This window comes from Protopterus annectens, chromosome 16.part0 (assembly GCF_019279795.1).
Source record: "Protopterus annectens isolate FY-2018-M chromosome 16.part0, PAN1.0, whole genome shotgun sequence".
Taxonomy (NCBI): domain Eukaryota; kingdom Metazoa; phylum Chordata; order Ceratodontiformes; family Protopteridae; genus Protopterus; species Protopterus annectens.
This window is the reverse complement of record NC_056750.1, coordinates 806,537,563-806,558,268: the sequence shown is the minus strand read 5'-3', so window position 1 is coordinate 806,558,268 and position 20,706 is coordinate 806,537,563. Positions and strand designations below refer to the sequence as shown.

Sequence of the window (20,706 nt, the reverse complement as noted above, 5' to 3'; positions counted from 1 at the left end):
TGGTGGACTATTTTTGAAATGATGACACGATGTAAATCACAGTGGAATATAAGCCTGAAAATTTCTGTCAGTCATTGGAAGTGGACCCACAAAGAGTACACCATCTTGAGGCTATAGGAAGGGGAACCATATCTGTTGAGGCCAAGAGGGGGTAACGAGGATCACCTTCACCTTGCAACAGGCCACTTTCTGCAGAAATTTGGTTAACAGGGCAGTCAGAGAGCAAGTGCAAAGGAAATCCGCGGGCCAAGTGTAGATTAGAGGATCCTTTTGAAACTGACTTTTTGGGGGAATCAGGGCAAAGTAGCTGCTGCATTTGGTGTTGGTTAGGGTTGCAAACAAATCACAGCAATGCTGATCCCCATGGCTGAAAATCATGAAAGCTATTGTATGCTTGAGAGACCACACATGCACAGCAGAAGAATGGACATGTTCAACTTGTCCACCAATACACTGGATGCCTCCAGGATATGCACTGCAGTCAAAGTGCTGGGAAGACTATGCCCACTGCCAAACTGACATGGCGAACATAAAGGGGAAAAACAGGTTCTTCCTTGTCTGAAGTACCACACCACTGATAAACTGTTTGTCTGGATAGCTATCACACCAAAGGAGATGGAGTCCTGGAAGGCCTGACCTCATCCCCAGAACAGTTATTTAAAGACTGGCCTCTGTTGAGGACCACATACCTTATATAGTCTTTCCCACAAAATGCCTGCCACCCCAGAAGGAAAGCAACATGGTTACTGTAGCTCTCAGCAGAAGTAGAACAAAGTGACAACCTAGAGACAGACCAGAAGAGAATTTAGCCACCACTGAATATGTTGCATGCAGATCCCCATGAGTCTGACAGGAAAGTGAATAGGTGATGGACTTACTGGTAACTTGCTGTGGCTATGTTGTGCAGGGTCCTGGGCTCAAGACTTGCAAGTGCTGGTCATTTTGTTGCAAGGCAGAACAGTTCAGCTGTGGAGGAAGGGATAATGGCAATAATTACAAGTCAAGCAGAGTGCCTCTTTGGCCCTCTTCCAAAAGAACTTTGATGATTGGATGGGAGATAGGAAATTCACCCAGGGGATCATGTCAGTCTCCCTGCTAGAATGGGGTCCAGTGAAGTAAATATTGTAGGAGGAAATAGCCAGGGAATTGTTATGGCTAGGCTTGCACAGGCCCTAGGGCCGATAGCCAAGTACCAAACCTATGAACCTATGAATAGATCACTGTACTGAGATGGTCCACTAACACCTTCATATGGAATGTGGCATGAGGAATAAGGATAATGGATGCTTCCATAAAATCCAAAAGATGTAGGATGACTCACAGCATGAAATTTTGGTAAGACAGGACCAGGAACACTTGCTGGCACAGTGTCTAACTTTGACTTTTCTATTTGCGAGGTGTAGTCCAGGTGGGATCCTATGAACTCTGTGGTCTGGACTGCTGTTAATTTGGACTTCTCCAGGTTGATTGTGATCCTTAGGTGATAGCACAACTGCAGCAGAGAGTCCTGGGATGAATTAGCAGATCCCTCATAGGGCAGTTGAGAGCCAGTTAACTACATATGGGAATCCTTGCAGCCTCAAATGTCCTGCAACCACTGCAATACATTCGTTGAACACCTGGGGTTCTGCGGTGAGACTGAAAGGTAGGTGCTCTGAACTGACATGAGTGGTGCCCAGCCAAAAGCAAAGGAACCTCCAGGACTGCCTGGTTATTTTTATGTGGTAGTAGGCATTCTGCAGGTCCACTAAGCACATCCAATTATCTTTTGCCAGAAAAGGCAAAATGGTCTTAACTGTGACCATCCAGACAGTTGTCCATTTCCCAAATTAGTTTAAGTGGGTGAGGTCCATAAAAGATGTGAGGTCTCCATTTTTCTTTGGAACCAAAAAGAATCTCAAGTAGTCTCTTAACCACTTCTGATCTGTGGGGCCTCCTAGATGACGTGTTTCTCTATCAGTTTTGCCATTTCTTGAGCTGCTGTCTTCCTCTGTTGTGGCTGGACATTGGGAGGGTTTCTTTTCTGACATTTTTGGTAGGCAAATAAGGGGAATGACATAGCCTCTGTTACTACTCTCTGCACCCACAAATCTGGACTGACGGCTGACTCAGTGTAGGGGGGAGAAGAGATAAGTACCCCCAATTGCTGCCAAAATGCAACAGTCAGGCAACCATTCAGGAGTGCTACAAGGGCTTCTCAACAAATGGGCCTCAAAACCCATAGTTCTGCAGATTACTTCTGTCTCTAAAGTGACATCCATTTGTTGCTCCATAAGCTGCCCCTGGTGGTGGAGTCTGTATCCAGAAATGTCCTATACAAAACCTGAAAATTTACAGGACCATACCATCCTTCCACCCTTTTGATTTTAGGGAAAAATCCATTGAAGGGTAAAAAAGAAGACATTGAAGACATGACAGGGATTTGTCATCCTGTTCATTCCTAGTAAGCGTGTCTAACCTTGGGGTCCAAACAGGGTGGACCCATCAAATGATGCATTCAAAATGGATGGAAGCTCTCTGCAAAATTGTAAGGATATCATCAAGGTTGACATACAGCAATGCCAGTGACTGGTGCTCTAGATATACCAACTGCTGCACTCGACAAAAAGGCACACAGATGCATTTAAAATGGCTTGTAAGTTTGTCAACTGATAATCCACAGTTTTGCAGGACTCTGCTGTAGTGGTACCAGAAAGGGACTTCGACAGTCAAGTTCTTCTGAAACCTTGTTAATTGTGCAAAATAATTCAAAGTATGTAAGGCAAACATCTCTGAGGAATAAGTTTGCTTTCAAGATCTGTCCAAGGCCTGAGACTCCTTGTTTATGGTGAGGGGGGGGGGGTGCACAGAAAAGCTCTCTGAGAGCTCTTTCTTCGCGGCTACAACCACCTCAATGGCATCTACTGCAGCCCCCTAGTTCCAGTGAGGCCTTTACCAGGACAAAACCAATCTTGCCAGGCTAGAAGAGTATGCCATGCCCTATGAAACCCCAAGTCAATCAGCTCACCCACCAGGGGGACAACCCAGGAAGTAGATAGGCCAAATCCAAAGGCTTTGAGGTACACCAATTCCTCTCGGAAAGGGACGTCTGTTTACCAGCCCCCATTTGCCACAGTAACTCCAGCATGTCTCCAAAGCAGGTATCTTCCATGGGGACTCTTCCCCTTCACTGAAATTGGAACAATCGGTGAGAGACTCCTGTGTGGAGTCTAAACGCCTCCTTTTGCATGAGTGCTTTCCCACAGTATGGTGATATAGGGAAGAATCAGAAGCTGAAGGGGAAGTTGTCTTGTGAGCTCTAACGAGGTCCATTATAGCTAGCTGTCCTGAAGGGATAGAAAGATGGGAAATAGTTGCTGCAAACAGCAGAGAGGATTGGGACTGAACCAAGTGAGGGTAGCATACCTCTTCTTAAGATAAATAGAGTGCTCTCAAATGCCTTGAAGGTCGACACTGGGGCCAGTCCTGAAAGAGTTCTCTTGCGATCAGAGGATCCAGACAAGAGACCCTCTCAAGACACCATCTGTCTTAGCTCCAAAGCAGACACCTGGGTTGAGTTATCTATCACAGATGCACTGAAGGGGAGGGATGGACCTGAAAGTGTCAGAATCAATCCCAGGCCCCTGTGCACCAGAACTGAGAAGGTGAGCAACACTGTGTCAGAACTGAAAATGTCTATTCTACTGGCTCTAACAAAGGGATACCAACAAGCAGCATTCTGGTCCAAAACCACTGGATCTGAAGGTCACATCAGGGAAGGAGAGACCAAGTGAGGGGTGGAAGGGCCTGGTTCCAGTACCCCAAGTGTTGGGGGGAGCAGAAAGGACCCCCATCTGTATCAGAGTCCTCAGGAACTTCCACATCATCCTGTATGCATCTGCCTTGGATAAAAATTCTTAATGTCATACTGCTCACACAGAAGGTCTTTGGCTAACGAAGTTCGCAGGTGACAGCAAACTAGGAGCCATAATCGACACTCCTAACGATGTGGAAATCCTTCAAAAGGGCCTCAATGAGACAGATGCTTGGTGTCAAAGCCATGGCCTCAAGCTCAATGCCAAACACTGCACTGTCATCCCCTTTGGTAAAAACTCTGTACTCATGAGCTACCACATAGGTGGTAGTCTACTTAATATCGAAAGTGTGATAAGAGACCTTGGGACACAGGTGGACAGTAGTCTCCCTTTGATAATCACATCGCCACAGTAGTCTGGAAATCCTTCTACGTGGCACACCTCATCATAAAAGGTTTCTCATCCTGGAAAAAAGAGGTCATTGTTCCCCTCTACTCATCACTCATTAGACCCATTATAGAGTACAACTCTCCTTTTGATATGTACCTCACAAGACATCTACAACAACTGGAAAGGTCGTAGAAATACCTCACAAAGAGGATTACCAGACTCAAATAGATGTCCAATGTAGACAGTCTCAAAAAACTCCAGCTTTACTCCATCGCATATCACCTACTCAGAGGCAATCTCTGCCTAACATTCAAAACTATGTCAAACCCAGAGCTGTTGGACATGCTCCACTTAAAGAAATCCCAAACCTTCTGAGCTACACGCTCTAGGGACCTACACCTTGGCACCACAATAAACAGAACATGCTGGAGGGATAGATTCCTGTCCCAGAGACTTCCCATATTCTGGAACAAACTACCTAACTATATCAAACAAAGCTCTTCATAAGCACTCTTCAAGAAAAATCTTGATGATTGGATGTGAAATAGGAAATTTACCCAGAGGGTCACCTCTGGAGCTCTGCTCAACAAGGGCACAGGAAAATAATTTTCTTGGGTGGTGAAAGCCAGGGTATCTTTTTGGCTAGGCTTATATACGCCCTAGGGCCAATAGCCTAGTACCTACCTATGAACCTATATAAATATATACATATACACTTTGCATGTAAAAAAATCAATTGTAAAAATCATATTATATTTTCATAACCTATTATTAACAAAGATTGCTTTCGTCCTTCTAGACTTCTTCAGGTATGTGTACAAGAACCCTAAAAACTATCTATAACAATATTATTGTATAATTAGTTACTATTGTTATTGCACATCATTTTGAATAAAGTGGAAAAAAGAACCAGAAAAAGAAAAACAATAATAAGAAAAAAATGTATGATGATGGAAACAAAATATACACTTAAATTACAACTGATTTAAAATGGTATTTAAAACCAACTGGTAGAATAAAATAAAATAAAATAAAGTCATGTAAACAATGTGGCACTTTTCTAAGTTCCAGTACACTTTTAATTGAACAACAGTAGTTTAGTCCAGGCTTCCTAAAAGAGCTCAGCTTTAATTGCCACATGAGTTCATGTTGCTCCAGAATATTCAGGATGTCTTCTTCAATATCACCCAAGTCTGTGCGATCCAGGATCTGGGACTTAAAACCTGTGTGTCTTTTATGAAGAGAAAGGTGTTTGGCTAGTGCATTATTTTTACATCCAGAGCGGATTTCAGGCAGATGACATGAAATCCTACGCTTCAGTTTATTTACAGTCTTGCCCACATAGAATGCATCACATTCATTGCACTATGCCCTGTAAATTACTTTTGTAGTGTTACAGTTACCCCCTGCACTGGTCTTAATGATTTTCTTTAAATAAGGGCAATAAAAACCATCACCTTGCTGTATAAATATATAAAATGTACAATTAGTTTCACATCTTTTAGTGTTTCTCTCATATGGTCTAGGTTTAAATTCAACAAAACTTCTAATGTTCCTGGCATTCCTATAGACAAAGGATGGGGCTTCATCTAAGATGATAATCAGAAAAGGGTTTCCTGTGACAATGTCCCAGTTTTCTTCAATAACTTTTTTGATACTGTGATAATCCCAAGTTTATGTCAGGATGCAGCTATTTTTGCATTTGTTATTCTCTGTGGAATTGCTTAACATTCTCCTACTGGGGAGGTTTAGTGAAGGTGCTTTTCTCAACATTCTCCTACTGAGGAGGTTGAGTGAAGGTGCCTGCCTTGCTTGGATTACTTTCGAATACTTAGTAATTCTGTACAATTATATATATATATTTTTTTTTTTACTTAAGACGGGTTTACGTTCGCTACTTCTACTACTACTGTCTGATCTGATTAATATACAGTGATTAACTAGAGATATATGGACTGACAATCTTCCACACAGAGAAGTTTCTTACATCGTTTTAAATAACAAAGCTCAGTCTCAAGGATGCATATATCAGTAGATAAATTTAGTACTAACTTTATCCCACCTACCCACATTGTTACGTCCCTGAAAATTCACTTTTCCTTGTACTCACTTGGAACAAGTCATAGAATCTCTGTCTAAGGTTAAAATAATGTTTAAGACAAACTGTAGAAAAACAGATAACGAAGTAGGCAGCCAACTATACCACAGATCCAGATAAAAGGAAAAATCTTCCTTATTCAATTAAGCGCTTTCGCCAGACTCCACTGACTTCATCAGAATACAAATACAAAGTACAAAACACTGTTTAAATAACCCATCCCACCCTACAAATTAGTTACATCATTTCCCACAATAAATTAACAATGAATGACCTGACAAGGTAAAACACATTTTACAGTAACCACAACACAAAACCACTCACTGTTTAGTAATCACTCATAAAAAATACAGACTTCAGTTTCAGTAGAGCCATGATACTGACCCTGTCATTAAGCCCATTTTTTTACTGGCATTAAGTTTAATTTGCCACTTTAATTCAAGAAGTTCCAAAAACTCTTCCAACGGTCCACCCCTTGAACCCAGGTCACCATGATCAATGGCACAAAACTTAAACTTGTGCAAAGGGAACATCTCTATATGCTTGTACAACGCATTTTTGTTATTTTTTTGTCTGATTTCATAGCCATGTTCATAAACCCGTTGCTTGAGGGCCCTCTTAGTTTTACCCACATAAAATCCATCACGAGTCACACAAAGCAACATACACTACCTCTTTTGAAAAACAGCAATACCTCTTATTTGGGTAAATAAACCCATAGTTCTTAATAAAGATCTCCCCTCTGTCCACAATAGACGGGCAGTGAGCACACCTACCACATTTAAAGTAACCCCCATTTTTTAAAGACCTCAAGTTTTTTCCAAAACGCCCTTAAAGCAGGTGTCTTTTTTTATAAATCACAACTGGTTTATCCCCAAGGACCCCAACACTCTCCTCATCCATAACAAAAATTTCCCAAAATTTCTCAATTATTTTCCTGATGTCATAGAAATCAAGTGTATAAGGTATAGTCAAGGCCCTAGAGTACCTATCGTGATCTAAACGAGGGGCCCCAACAGACTCAGTGTTGCCACATAGCAATTTAACAATGTACTCAGTGTGCCTTTTGTGTTTAACTTCGTTCTCAATAATATTAACAAAAGGGGGGTACCCTCTTTTTACTAACATGCCCTTTAGTGTCTCACATTCTTTGTGAAAATCACCATCCTCTGAGACCATCCTGGCAACCAAGACATACTGGCATTTAACTAGGGCCTTTTTCTGGTGTTCAGGGTGCCAGCTTTCAAAGTGCAATAGTCCATTAGAGTACCTATCGTGGTTTCACATCTTTTAGTGTTTCTCTCATATGGTCTAGGTTTAAATTCAACAAAACTTCTAATGTTCCTGGCCTTCCTATAGACAAAGGATGGGGCTTCACCTAAGATGTTAATCAGAAAAAGGGTTTCCTGTGACAATGTCCCAATTTTCTTCAATAACATTTTTGATAATGTGATAATCCAAAGTGTATGCCAGGATGCAGCTATTTTTGCATTTGTTATTCTCTGTGGAATTTCTTAACATTCTCCTACTGGGGAGGTTAAGTGAAGGTGCTTTTCTTAACATTCTCCTACTGCGGAGGTTGAGTGAAGGTGCCTGCCTTGCTTGGATTACTTTCGAATACTTAGTAATTCTGTACAGTTATATATATATATATATATATATATATATATATATATATATATATTTTTTTTTTTTACTTGACAAGTTTACATTCGCTACTTCTACTACTGTCTGATCTGATTAATATACAGTGATTAACTAGAGATATATGGACTGAAAATCTTCCACACAGAGAAGTTTCTTACACCGTTTTAAATAACAACATACAGTTCAGTCTCATGGACACAGCCAATATATCAGTAGACACATTTAGTACTAACTTTATCCCTCCTACCCACATTGTTATTTCCCTGAAAATTAATTTCCCCTGTACTCACTTGGGACAAGTCATAGAATCCCTGTCTAAGGCTAAAATAATGTTTCTATGATACAAGACAAGATAACCAGATTGTATTCTCACCAGTGCCAAGCATGCACTATCTCAGCCTCTACTTAAACTGTTTCAACCTAACCACAGGGTTTGCCCCAGATGCTTGCCAAACAGCCACTGTGACTCATCTACAGACGAAGGCTAACTACATGCCCATCAACCTTATATGGAAAGCCATGGAATGCATCACAGCAGAAATTATTTACGCAGACAAAAGCAACTTAACTGATCTAGATGACACTCATTTTGGATTTGGAAAAGGCAGGTCCTACCTCCTGAAAGTACAGTTGTGTAAAATCTTACCATAACAGTAGATGTCCTTCTATTCACTGTGGCGGAATTTTTCACCTTAGGTATGTCCTGCCAAGGCTAGCCCAATGTCCGGCCAGTATACCAAAGCCTTAAGATCTTGTATGCACTATACGTCACATGTATACTCCCAGTTCAGGATGTAGGACATAAAGGTGATGTACGGATGTAGTTATCCAAAACTAAACTGCCCCCAGAAGAGAACAGTCTCTATAGGATAAAGGACGTTATACACATCCAGAAGGAAAAATGTAGATGGAAAAGAGAGACCCTTGGCCAGGATGGGAACCAAAACAAAACCCAAAAGAAAAAGAGGGTGGAGGAAGGTACTGAAAACTGCAACAGTGAAAAGTACATCTACTGTTATGGTAAGATTTTCGACAACTACACGATCTCCTATATCGATGCTGCAGTATTCCTCACCTTAGGAAGAGTACAAAAGCTCAAGATTAAGATTGGGAGGTGGAAGGTTGGGAATGACCCTTAACAAACGTATGCAGAATGGCTCTAGCAAAACCTGCTCTGGCCCTAGTAACCATATCCAATTTATAATGCTTAGTAAAGGTATGCACTGAAGACCAAGTAGCAGCTTCAAGGATGGAATTAGTATCCAACCTCTTGAAAAGAGCACTAGAAGAGGCACTGCCCCTAGTGCCGTGAGCTCTGACAGAACTAGACAGCCACCTGAAGGCACTGTCCCTAGTGCCGTGAGCTCTGAAAGAACTAGAAAGCCACCTGACAGGAAAAGAACAACAAAAGGAAATGGACACAGACATCCAGGAGGAGGAGATTTGCTTGGAAACAACCAAAGCCAGTATCCTGGGATGAAACGAAACAAAAAGCTGGTCAGACTTACGAATGGTCAGTTTTATGCAAATAATACCTCAGCTATCCGTACAAATCCAAAGTATGAAGGACTCACCAGCAGACTGAGAAGGAAAAATGAAGGTAGTTGTACTGCCTGATTCAAAGACACCTCATTAACAGTTTTGTTCATAAAAGAAGGATTACTACGAAGGGACACCCTGTCCCTGTGAAAAACAAAAAAGGAGGGATGGCCATAAGAGCCTGAAGCTCAGAAACCCTCAGAGCGGAAGTAAGAGCAAGCAATAAGACAGTACTCCACGTAAAATGTTGCAGAGAAGTTTAACCTGCATGCCGAAAGGGAGCCTGGATCAATTTTTCTAAAACAAAATTAAGGTCCCAAGGAGGAGGAATAGGCTTACTTGGGGACCTCAGATGCAGTACACCTTTAAGAAATTGTTTGATCTCAAAGCAAGAAGTCAAAGGAGGATTCAAGGGCAGAAGGGAAAAAGAGCTGACAAGTGGACCTTTACAGAAGAATGGCCAAGCCAGAATGGGGCAACTCACACAAATTAGCACAGAACCAGAGGCACCCCTACTGAAAAAGACGTCCTGGTTATGAGCATGGCACCAGACAGAAAATCGCTTCCATTTGGACACAAGACGTTCTGAATGCAGGTTTTCTTGTCTCCTGTAAATCCCTGAGCATGTCCTCAGAAAAAAAAGGTGCCTAAAAGGGATCAAAACCCTGCCACCCATAGCGTCTGTTGAAGAGCGGACAAATAAGGATGGATAAGTGACCCACTGTCCTGTGCAAGGAAGTCCAACCGGTTAAGTAATTTGTGGTAACTGCCGACAAGTAAGGATGAATGAGTGACCCACTGTCCTGTGTAAGGAAGTCCAACCAGTTAAGTAATTTGTCGTTACTGCCTCTAGCCAGATGCATTAAGAGGGGTAACCAGTGCTGTCTTGGCCATAAGGGAGCCACTAGTAAGATTTTTGGGGAGTCCAGCTGAATCTTCTGCAGGACTCTTGAAAGTAGAGGAAGGGGAGGGAAGGCATAGAGAAACATCCCCTTCCAAGGGAAAGAAAGAACATTCGTCTTCCACACCAGATATCATGGCACTCTGGAACAGAAAAGAGGGAGCTACCTATTCAGAGGGCCAGGCAAAAAAAGATCTACCCAAGGAATACCCCACTGATGGACTCTGTCCAGAAACAAAGTCTCTGTGAAGCATCCATTTGTAAGCTTGTGTTCTGGACCTGCTCAAAGAGTCTGCCACTAGATTGTGCTCTGAAGGAATGTACACTGCCTGAAGAGTTAACTGATAACTGACAGCCAAATCCCGGGCCTGAAGAGAAGGCAAGACTTTGTGTCCCCCTGCTTGTTGACATATCACATCACTTTGGCGTTGTCTGTATAAACCTTCAGAGGGCCTGAAGAGACCACGGGGTGAAAAGCATGATGGGCCAGAGACCTTGAACTTTCAGGTGACCACAGGAAGCCCCTCACCCCATGTCTGATGCTTTGAACAGTTTTTGAGAAGGTACTGGAAGCTGAAATGGCTGGCCTGGGTAAAGAGTAACATACGGAATCCACCACTTCAATTTTCTCTTTAAACAAGGAAGGATAGGCACTATGAAATCCACAGGGTGGCAATGCTAAAGCCAAACTGACTTGAGGTACCACTGAAGCTTTCGCATGTGCAGTCTGGCAAGAGAGAGCATTGGAATAGAAGAGGTCATGAATCCCAGGGCTTGAAAAAACCTCTCTGGCTGGAATAGCAGGCATAGGAAGGAGAGACTGAAAAGAAAGCAGTCAAGGACAAAAGTTTTGGAGGTGGAAGAGGCATCAACACTGGCCCTGTTTGAATCATGCAACATATCCTGAAAAGGAGTCAGGACAAATTTTTGGAAGTTGATAGTGAACCACAGACGTGGAAGGGGAGATATGGTGAACTCTATGCCCAGAAAATGGCAACTGGGATAAGGCACCTGAAACAACAGGTTGTCTAGATAAGGAAAACTCTGAATGCCTTGGAGCCTGAAAAAGGCAATCACAGGAGCTAGGCATTTTGTGAAAACCCTTGAGGCAATAGACAGACTAAAGAGCAAAGCAGAAAACTGAAAATGACAGGAAGAAACGGAGAAATGTAAAAACTTGCTGAAGAGAGAGAGAGTGAACAGGAATATGAAGGTAAGTATCCTTCAGATCCAGGGACTCCAGAAAAGCCTGGGGTAGAAAAAGAGGAAACATAGTTTGAAGAGTAAGCATCTGAAAATAAGGAATCCTGAGAAAGGTGTTAAGGAAGGCAAGATCCAGAATAGGCCTCCAAGTATCCTCTCTTTGAGAAACCAGGAATATCCTGAAGTAAAATCCCTTTCCCACTTGGGAAGGAGGGATAAGATGAATAGTTCCCTGGTCCAACAGATGCCCAAGGACATTTGGGAAGTGAGGAAGTTGCTCCAGAGGAGGTTGGGGAATCCCTGAAAAAAGGAGGGAGGGACATTCACACTATGAAGTAACCCTGATGGATGACTGACAGAACCCAAAAATCTGAGGTGATGAGAACAGTTTGGAAGACACAGGGAGAGCCAAAAGGACAAGGGAACCTGGCCGAGGCCTTGGGGGGGGGGGGGGTCAAGATGTCAAAGAGAAGCAGGCTTGTCAGATAAAGAAGGTTTCTGATCTATAGGAGCCTGAGAGGACTTATCAGGAGGAGCTCGCCTATCACCATTCCCACCTTTACTGGTCTAATGAGGCTGCTTGTGAACAAAAGATCTAGTAGGATAGTTCATCTGGAACTTATGCTTAGGAGACACAAACATATGTTTAAGGTCCTGCAAAGCTTTATCTTTTCTTGAAGTGACTTAAACACAGCAGCAGCAGTCCTAAAGAGATTTTTATTATCCAAAGGAGCATCCAGCAACGTGGCCTTAATGTCTTCAGGTAATGAATGACTGCAGGTGAAGCCAAGAGTAATGTCTCATGACAGACCCAAAGGCAGCAGCTATTGAAGAGGCAATCAGCAGCATCACAGCTGTACTTGACAGAGTGGCAATCTACCCGAGAGGTAGAACCCAAAACAGATAGAGCAGAAGAGTCTCTGCTTCAGAATCAGGGATGTCAGAATTAACCTGACAAGCCTGGGCAATCAATGCTATAGCTTTATCTGGTCATGTGGGTCTGGTAATTGACAGCCCAAAAGGCCAAGGTAGAAGCAGTATAAACCCTCTTACCAATTCTCTCCATTGCCCTACTATCCTTATCTGAAAGCAGAAGCTTGGAAGAAGCTAAAAAAAGCTTAGAAGTCTTGTTAGAGGAAACTGATACCACAGCAGGGTCAGCAGAAGGACACAAATAAGAACGGACAATTCTCAGGAAACTTATAGAACCTATCAGGTTTCTTTGGAGCAGAAGACTGAGAATCAGGAGACTCAGAAGCAGCTCTAAAGGTGTCTAACAAAGCAGCCAATACAGGATGTACAGCAGAAGGTTTAGGAGTGTCCACCTGAAGCAGCTCACAATACCTTTTCTGGATATCAGACACCTGAGAAAAGTCTCACTTAAAGTATTCTATTTTTCTAGATATTGTGTCCCTGAAAAACAATTCCTCAAAAGGAGACTCAGGACTAATAGGATCCTTTTCAGCAGAACTATAAGCCAAAGGTAAAGGCATCATGGAAGAGTAAGACAAGGACCATTCATCAGACTCTGAATCTGCATCTGAGTTATCAGGTTCCCTAGCCCATTTGGAAGGAGTCAAAGTCCAAGGGTGCAGGCACAGAAACTCCTTGGGGAGGCTTCAGGGCCATTAAGGCATTAAACAAGCCTGAGAAGATTCATGCCATTCCCTTTGAGGATCCTTAGGATGCACAGAAGTATGTTTAGCCTTCAGCTTTTTCTTGGTAGGGATGTCAGCCCTAACAAATACAGAAGATTCTGACCCTTGATGAGATTCAGTAAGAGTATCCAGAACCTCTTCCCTGACCAGAATCTGTGGAATCCCTCTAGGGCCCTCTGAGCTAATCAACCATGGTTCCTCCTAGATGTCGAAAGCAAACACCTGCAAAGCCTCAATGGCCGTGCAAAAGGAAGGATCCCTGTTGGCCTCCTATGGGGTCACAGCAAAGGAATCCAATGTAGACACCGGATGGCATGGGGGGGGGGGGGTTTACTTAATAGTACCTCGCGGTGAGTAGATTCCACCATGCTACCTTAACAATTTAAGCCTCTGGTTCTCGAGACAGATGGCATTACTTTACTTGGTGATGTCTAATTTCTAGGTTTATTGCAAGACTGGAATGCATGTGTATGTACATTTTTGTTGATGAAAACAAGTAATAAATAAGCTTTATTTTAAAAAGCATAACTAGATAGGCCTAAACAACACATTTACCACAGCTTTTCTGACCAGCTGTTTTATCAGATTCCCTGTTTGGTGAAAAGGAATGCATATGACATGGGGTCTGAGATTTGTCACTGACAATACATATTATGACCTATGGTAGCTTCAAGTTTTAATTCAAGGTGCAATTTAAAGCAACATGACCCCCTCCTAAGAATTACTGATGACAATTCCAGATGCCATCAGAGTCTATACATTCTCATTAGCTACATCTAGACCAGGGGTCTGCAACCTACAGCTCTGGAGCCATATGCAGCTCTTCCACTCCCTCTGCAGTGGCTCCCTGTAACTTTGAAATATAATGGTCACTCTACCACACAACACACACACACACACACACACACACACACACACACACACACACACACACACAACACAGAGTGATCAAGCAACGGACTTTAAATATTGCTCTTATAAACTTAGAAACTTGCTAGAATAACATGGTTTATTTTGCCATGCATTGCATACACACAGAGCGATCCAGCAATTCCTTGGCAGCATCAGCATCTCCTGAAAGGTTTCTTACCTCTCCACCATACCTCTGAAACTCTTAACCACAAGAAATCTGGACACAGCCACAAATAAAGGGGGAACAAAGGCAGAAAAATAGGGACAGATTTTAAATACTGCCCTTATAAACTTGGAAACTAGTTGACTAACACTGTTTCTGTTAACATGCATTTTCCACACAAACAAACACGCACAGTTACCTGTTAACTGTACAGATTTGTGCAGAATGTCCTGATTTTTGCCTCATATTTTTATCTGTTTCTCATAAAATTGTGGTTTTCTGGCAAATCATTGGCAAATTATTTAGAGTTGAAGTCAGAAAACAGAGAGAGACATTTGAGCTTCAGACTCTTCATAAAATTTATGCTAATGCGAAACCTGTTCCATCAGCTTTCTAATTTTGTAAGCGCAATATTTAAAGTGTCCCTATTTTTGGGCCTTTATCTCCCCCATTATTTATGGCTTTGTCCAGATTTCTTACTCTAAGAGGATGAAAGGTACGGCACACACACACACACACACACACACACACACACACACACACACACACACACACACACACACACACACACACACACAAATCATAGGTAGGTACTAGGCTAGGCATTTTTAAGCCTAGCCAGAGTGTGTCGGCTTTCGCCGCCCCATTGATTAATTAACTGAGCCTCTGTCAAGCAGAGCCAATGAAGTGATCCCAGGGGTGTATTTTCTGTTACCCATCCACTTGTCAAGGCTTCTCTTGAAGAGTGTTAGTGAGGAGCTCTGCCTAATGTATTAAGGAATTTTGTTCCAAAGCAAGGGGAGTCTCTGTGACAGGAATCTATCCCAATAAAAATCTCAACAAAGGAACAAAAACAGGAACGGATTTTAAATGTTTTTATAAACTTAGTTATTTTATATATAGTATAATAACTATAAAACTTAATGTGCTGTGTTATCTTCATTTTACGGGTCAAATATGTTTTGTGGCTCCAGATGAATTTTATTTGGTAGGAGAAAGGCCAAAATGGCTCTTTTGATAGTGAAGGTTGCAGACCCCTGGTCTAGACTAAGGGAACATTTTTTTTAGTGACTCAACAATAACTTTGAAAATATGTATTAGATACATTCAAACAGTAAAAGAAGGTAAGGACAGCTATGTGATAACTCATCAAAGCAGCATTCCTCAGCAAATCAGTCTGAAGGATCTGCTAACTTACAAATGTAAGCTCAGAGATGATGAGGCTTGCTGTGCAAAGATATAAGGAGATACCTTTGAGAAAAGGGTGTACCCTGGGCCTCTGCCATGTGGTGACCAAACAGTATAGTACTGTGTGTGTGCGTGCGTGTGTGTGGGGGTGGGGGTGGGGAGTCTGTTGTAACGTCTACTATGGAGTAATTCCAACTGCTGAGAGAGAGATTCAGTACATTGTTATCTGCCTAACAGTTAAAGTACTCCAGAAGAAGTGAAATTTAGTTAAGCTAAATATGGAACTATCACTGATTGGTATATGTTTAGCACAGCTACCCATGCCAGTTTATGGTTTCCACTTCAAACAATGCAGTAAAATACAATGCAGCTGCTCTCTCACCTTTCAAGGTTCCAGAGTTTGACTGAACCATCTGCAGCACACGATGCCAAGTTCACATCTTTTTCATCAAGGGAAATTGTTGACTGGGGGTGGAACACTATGGCACCTACATTGGTGCAATGCCCTAAAGGAAAACAAAAATCACCACAGTTAGTCTTCCTTTTAAACCTACTATTATTCTGCCTTGCAGAATCATGTAACATTGATAGCAATGTCAAAGTAGTCAGGCTGCGGCAGAAAAATGCTGTCCTTGATGTCCAGTCCATAACTGCTCAAAGCTAACTATACATATAAATGAAGGAATGAATGAGTAAATAAAACAAAGCTTAATACTATGGTATCCCCACACCGCTAACAACCCACAGGCTTCCAATACACTAATCCATAATTATGTCAATCTAGTCAAAAGTGTGACACAATCCTGATGTATTCACAGGTACAATTTTTTTCCTGAGCATCTCAAAACAATTTGGCTAACTAAGCCTGGAGTTGTCTCAGATGATGCCTGCAAAAAAGATCTGTATACAACATGCGTATAGCCCTTTTAAGACCGGAGAGGCAACAGCTGTATACACTTCCTATGTGCAAGAGAAATGTGTACATTTCTTAAATGCTAGATGAATGAGTACAGTTTGCATACAAAACAGTAAGTTCTGGCTACAACTCTGACCCCAATTCACTCCCATATAAATCATTTTGGTGGGGTGGGAATGGATAACCGAGGACTGGCGCTGTCACACTACCTCAGTCTACAGTCTTCTCACATCATGACGTATAATTAACCATGGTGGTTGGTGTGCATTTTCTGCCATACATACATACATACATACTACGCAGCTGGATAACTGTTGGGTGCTTAATGTGAGAGGTGCTCTACCAATGCTGGCACCTGGTCTTCACCGAGAGAATAGAAATACTAAAATCCACTCTCCAATCCACTGTTTAACACTTCCTACCCTATTCATCTCCTTGGGGCCAGTGGCATCCTGACTGAAAGTAAAATTAGGTATGTAAATTTGGAAGACAGAGCACAAAGCACTGACACTCTTCTTGTAAAAGTATTTTTTTATTTAAATAAATAAATAAAATGTAAATTTGGAAGATAGCGCATGAAGCACTGAGACTCTTCTTGCAGAAGTATTTTTTTTTATTTTAATAAAGAAATTAATTAATTAATTAATTAATTAATTAATTAATTAAATGTAAATTTGGAAAATACAGCATGAAGCACTACGACTCTTGCAGAAGTAATGGCGGCCAGAAGGCTAGTTTTTCATCTCAAAAGTTTAACATTTAAGTCAATAAAAATTCCACAACCTCTAAGGGAGAAAAATTGGATTCCTGGAGTGGGCAGAGTGAAACACAGGTGGTCTGTGCTGGATACCCTTTTAACTGCCTTCCATACTTTATGTGACTTTAGGGATGAAAAAGAGAATTCCACATGAAAGGTGACATGACTTCCAAATGAACTTTTGCCAAAAGAGAAACTAGCCTCTTTTTTGAATATGTCTAATAAAAAGATAAACACTTAACATACTGAAGCTGAAAAAGGGGCCTATATTCTGCTGAACAGCGCAAATATAAAACTTCTTCCATTTGTCTTTATAAAATTTCCTTGTAAAATTGTTTTGGGAGGCATTTATCAAAATTAACAACTCAGGAGGGGAGCAATTGATCCATGGTCATCACTGGAAGTGGAGGAACCCTGCACTCAAGTATAAGGATTGAATGTTCAAGGGACATGTTCTAGAGAGGAAAGACAACAGTCAAGGGTGCTGTAAAGAGGTCTTTTCTTGATACGAGGCCAGAGAAGGAAGAATCATATTCGGCATTGTCAGAAAAGTACTAGGAGAATGACCTTCACTCTACACATCCTGGCTTTCTGCAGAAATCTTATGAGTGGGACTGGGGGGGGGTGCATACAAAAGACCTGGGGGCCAAACATGGAACAATGTCTCTCTTTACGGCTGTCCCGCTTGGGGAACAATGGCAAAGAAACCTCTGAATGATGAAGCAGAGAGATCACTACAGGGTTTTCCTCATCTCCAGAATACTGTCCAAACTACAGTCTTGTTGAAAGACCATTTGTGTGGTAAACGTATCTGTCTACCTGTCCACAACCACACTGGATGTCCACAGCATGTGTGTTGGTATACGAAAGTGATGTGATGTGATGTTACGGCCCATTCCCAGACCCTCATAGCTTCTGCCTTGCATGTTTATGTACTACACCACCCTCATGTTGTAGGATTTTGATGGATACTTCACTCTGTGGGAACAAGTCCTGAAATGCCTGCAATGCTAGCAGGAGCACTCTCATCTCCAGAATACTTTGCTTTTTTGATGTGTTATATGTTTATCCTGGAAATCCAAAGAGCACATCCTGTCTCCTTCCTGTTAGAAAGATAGCATGGACTGTAGAGTGACCATCCAGAATGATTCTTTTCTCATGTATTGATACAATTAAATTAACTCTAGGATTGGTCTGAGGTCTTAAGTCTTTATGGGCACCAAGAAGAATCTGTTCTGGTGGGACCTCCTGGATGGGGAAGGTTGTGAACCTTTTGTTGAGCTGTCTTTCTCTATCAGGGTGGAATTACTAGGGGTACCAGGGGAGATGTCTGGACATTGTTAAAAATGGCACAGAGTTGCCTATGGATACAATTTCCTTTATCCATTTGTCCTGTGTGATGGCCAACCACACAGAAAGATATAAGGGAAAGTCATCCTCCAAATGTCTTCAGACTGGGACAATAGGGCAACCTTTCAGGGTTTACAATGGTGGGATTGCAAAAAATATCTGCTGAATCAAGTTGGTGCATGCTACCTCTGACTCTAGGGAGCAGTTGGAAAGGAACTCCCCTCTACCACTGTTGTATTATTGTATATAATGGGACTGCTGGAATTAATGAAACGAAGTTTTTTGGCACCTTTTTGATTTCTTTGAAATGAACTTTGAAAACTTCACCCCAACAGCAGTGAGCATTTTGCTATCCTGCTCACACTGGAACACTTTATCCTTTATCTTTTGCCTAAATAAGGTGGTTCCAAAGTGTGTAGTGACAACTGCCAACTTGAACTGGTCAACAAAGTCGATGAAGCACAGCCAGGCCTGCCATCACTCTAGCTGTCACATCTACTGCATTATGGATCAAATGCATGTTCAGTGAACAGATAGATGCAATGGTTGTCACTTGGGTCTCCACTTGAGATCTCATGTTAACCACGGGCAACTGTTTACAGTATCTGAGATTTTTCTCTGCCAAAACTGCTCTGAAACTGAGGCATACGTACCAGGTAATTCAATGTACTCGCTGAAAAAGTAATGGACACAAACACACTTTCCAAGTCTATCCATTATCTAATCTTCTGTGTTGGGAGGATGGAAAGCCTGCTCATCCTGTGGGATGTCATACTTGGTGGCAGCAGACACTGCTATGGAATCTTCAAGTAGTTGTTTGCTCCAGTACTATCTTTGTGGATGTGCAACACTAACCAGCTTACATGGCGCAGGCATGGCCAAATCTGGCTCTTTCCACACCTTGAAGAACACCATCTCTAACAGCTTATCTGAGGTGTGGCACTATGCAGGCTGCCTCCTGTAAAATCTCCTCCTCCAGGGAGATTGGATCTATAAGCAGAATCCCCTCTACAGCATCATCATCTCCAGAATCTCAACAAAAGTCATACCTTCAGAAGTGGATGTAAGGGAACCTCCCCTTCATCATGATCAGTGTCTGAGGGTGGAGAGAGACAGAAAGCGAGTCTCACGAGGAGTTCAGTTGCTTCCTATTACATTGCTTCTTCCTAGGCTGAGATTGCAAAGTGGAAGTCATCTGAGCTCTCCTGGGAAGAAGGTATCCCAGATCTCAACAATCTCAGCCAATGAGTTTCTCTTTACTGCAGGAACAGTGGTGATACATAAGCAAAGGCTCTTGCTTCAACAGTACCCAGGGGTTGAATTGGAGCCTGGATCTACTCTATGCAGATATGATGACAGAGGTATTCAAACCCAAAATTACTATTACAGACTGCAATGACTTCAGTATTGGCTGTCAACACTGAAGTTTCCAGAGTCAAAGTCGTGACAGACTTCAGCTGAGAGGGACTGAATGCTGAGAACACAGCCAACAACAGTACCAACAATGTTGACACCAGACTCAGCACCAGCTGCTCTGTACAAAGCCTCACAACCATAGTGGTCCCTGGCAATGACAAGTTCCATGACAAAGTATCCACAGGGGCCAAGGACATCATCACTGAAAAAAAGGCATTTGTCATAATCAATGGTATTGGTACAGGTATCGATGCAAATTCCAGTGCTACAGGAGCAGAGACAGGGCCAGAAGGAACAGCACTAAAAGCTGGTAGAGTCTCTTCTCTGGCCACATTGGGGTTGAAATGACATGGCACCTCAGCTGAATCTTCACAAATACTTAAATTGTGAGTTCCTAATTAAACTGAGTTGATCCCCATAGGTATCTGTAAGAGCACAAAGATGGTATGACTGCTGGTCTTAAGTTGAAATAAGCTCAAGCTCTGAGGAGACTCTCAGCTCTCCTCCATGGAGCACAGTCTGTTGTGCCTAAAGACTCCTGACTGTGAGGAGTTGAGGGCCTACCGGAAGACACTACAGAAAAAAGGTCCAGGGCAAAGAGGACACAAGGAAATCCATAGTAACTTGTTAGAAAACGTTTTTTTCAGAATGGAGATGCCTGGTTCATCGTTCCGTTTTGTTTCTCATGGTGGACTGCCTTTGAATTAGGCTTTTCCTTGTTTTCCAGATATTTGTTTCAGAGATGCCGTATTTTGAGTTTCCCCCTTCAAAGTT

At 42.2% G+C, this 20,706-nt stretch overlaps 1 protein-coding gene across 2 annotated transcripts in view; it reads right to left on the bottom strand.

Annotated features, from left to right (window-relative positions):
• The window catches only part of PRPF4 (pre-mRNA processing factor 4), a 981,057-nt gene that overhangs the window by 262,165 nt on the left and 698,186 nt on the right, over positions 1-20,706 (bottom strand). For both annotated transcript variants that reach the window (XM_044058032.1, XM_044058033.1), the window contains exon 9: positions 15,876-15,999. In XM_044058032.1, the coding sequence (XP_043913967.1) occupies positions 15,876-15,999 (124 nt within the window). The remainder of the gene's footprint in view (positions 1-15,875; positions 16,000-20,706) is intronic.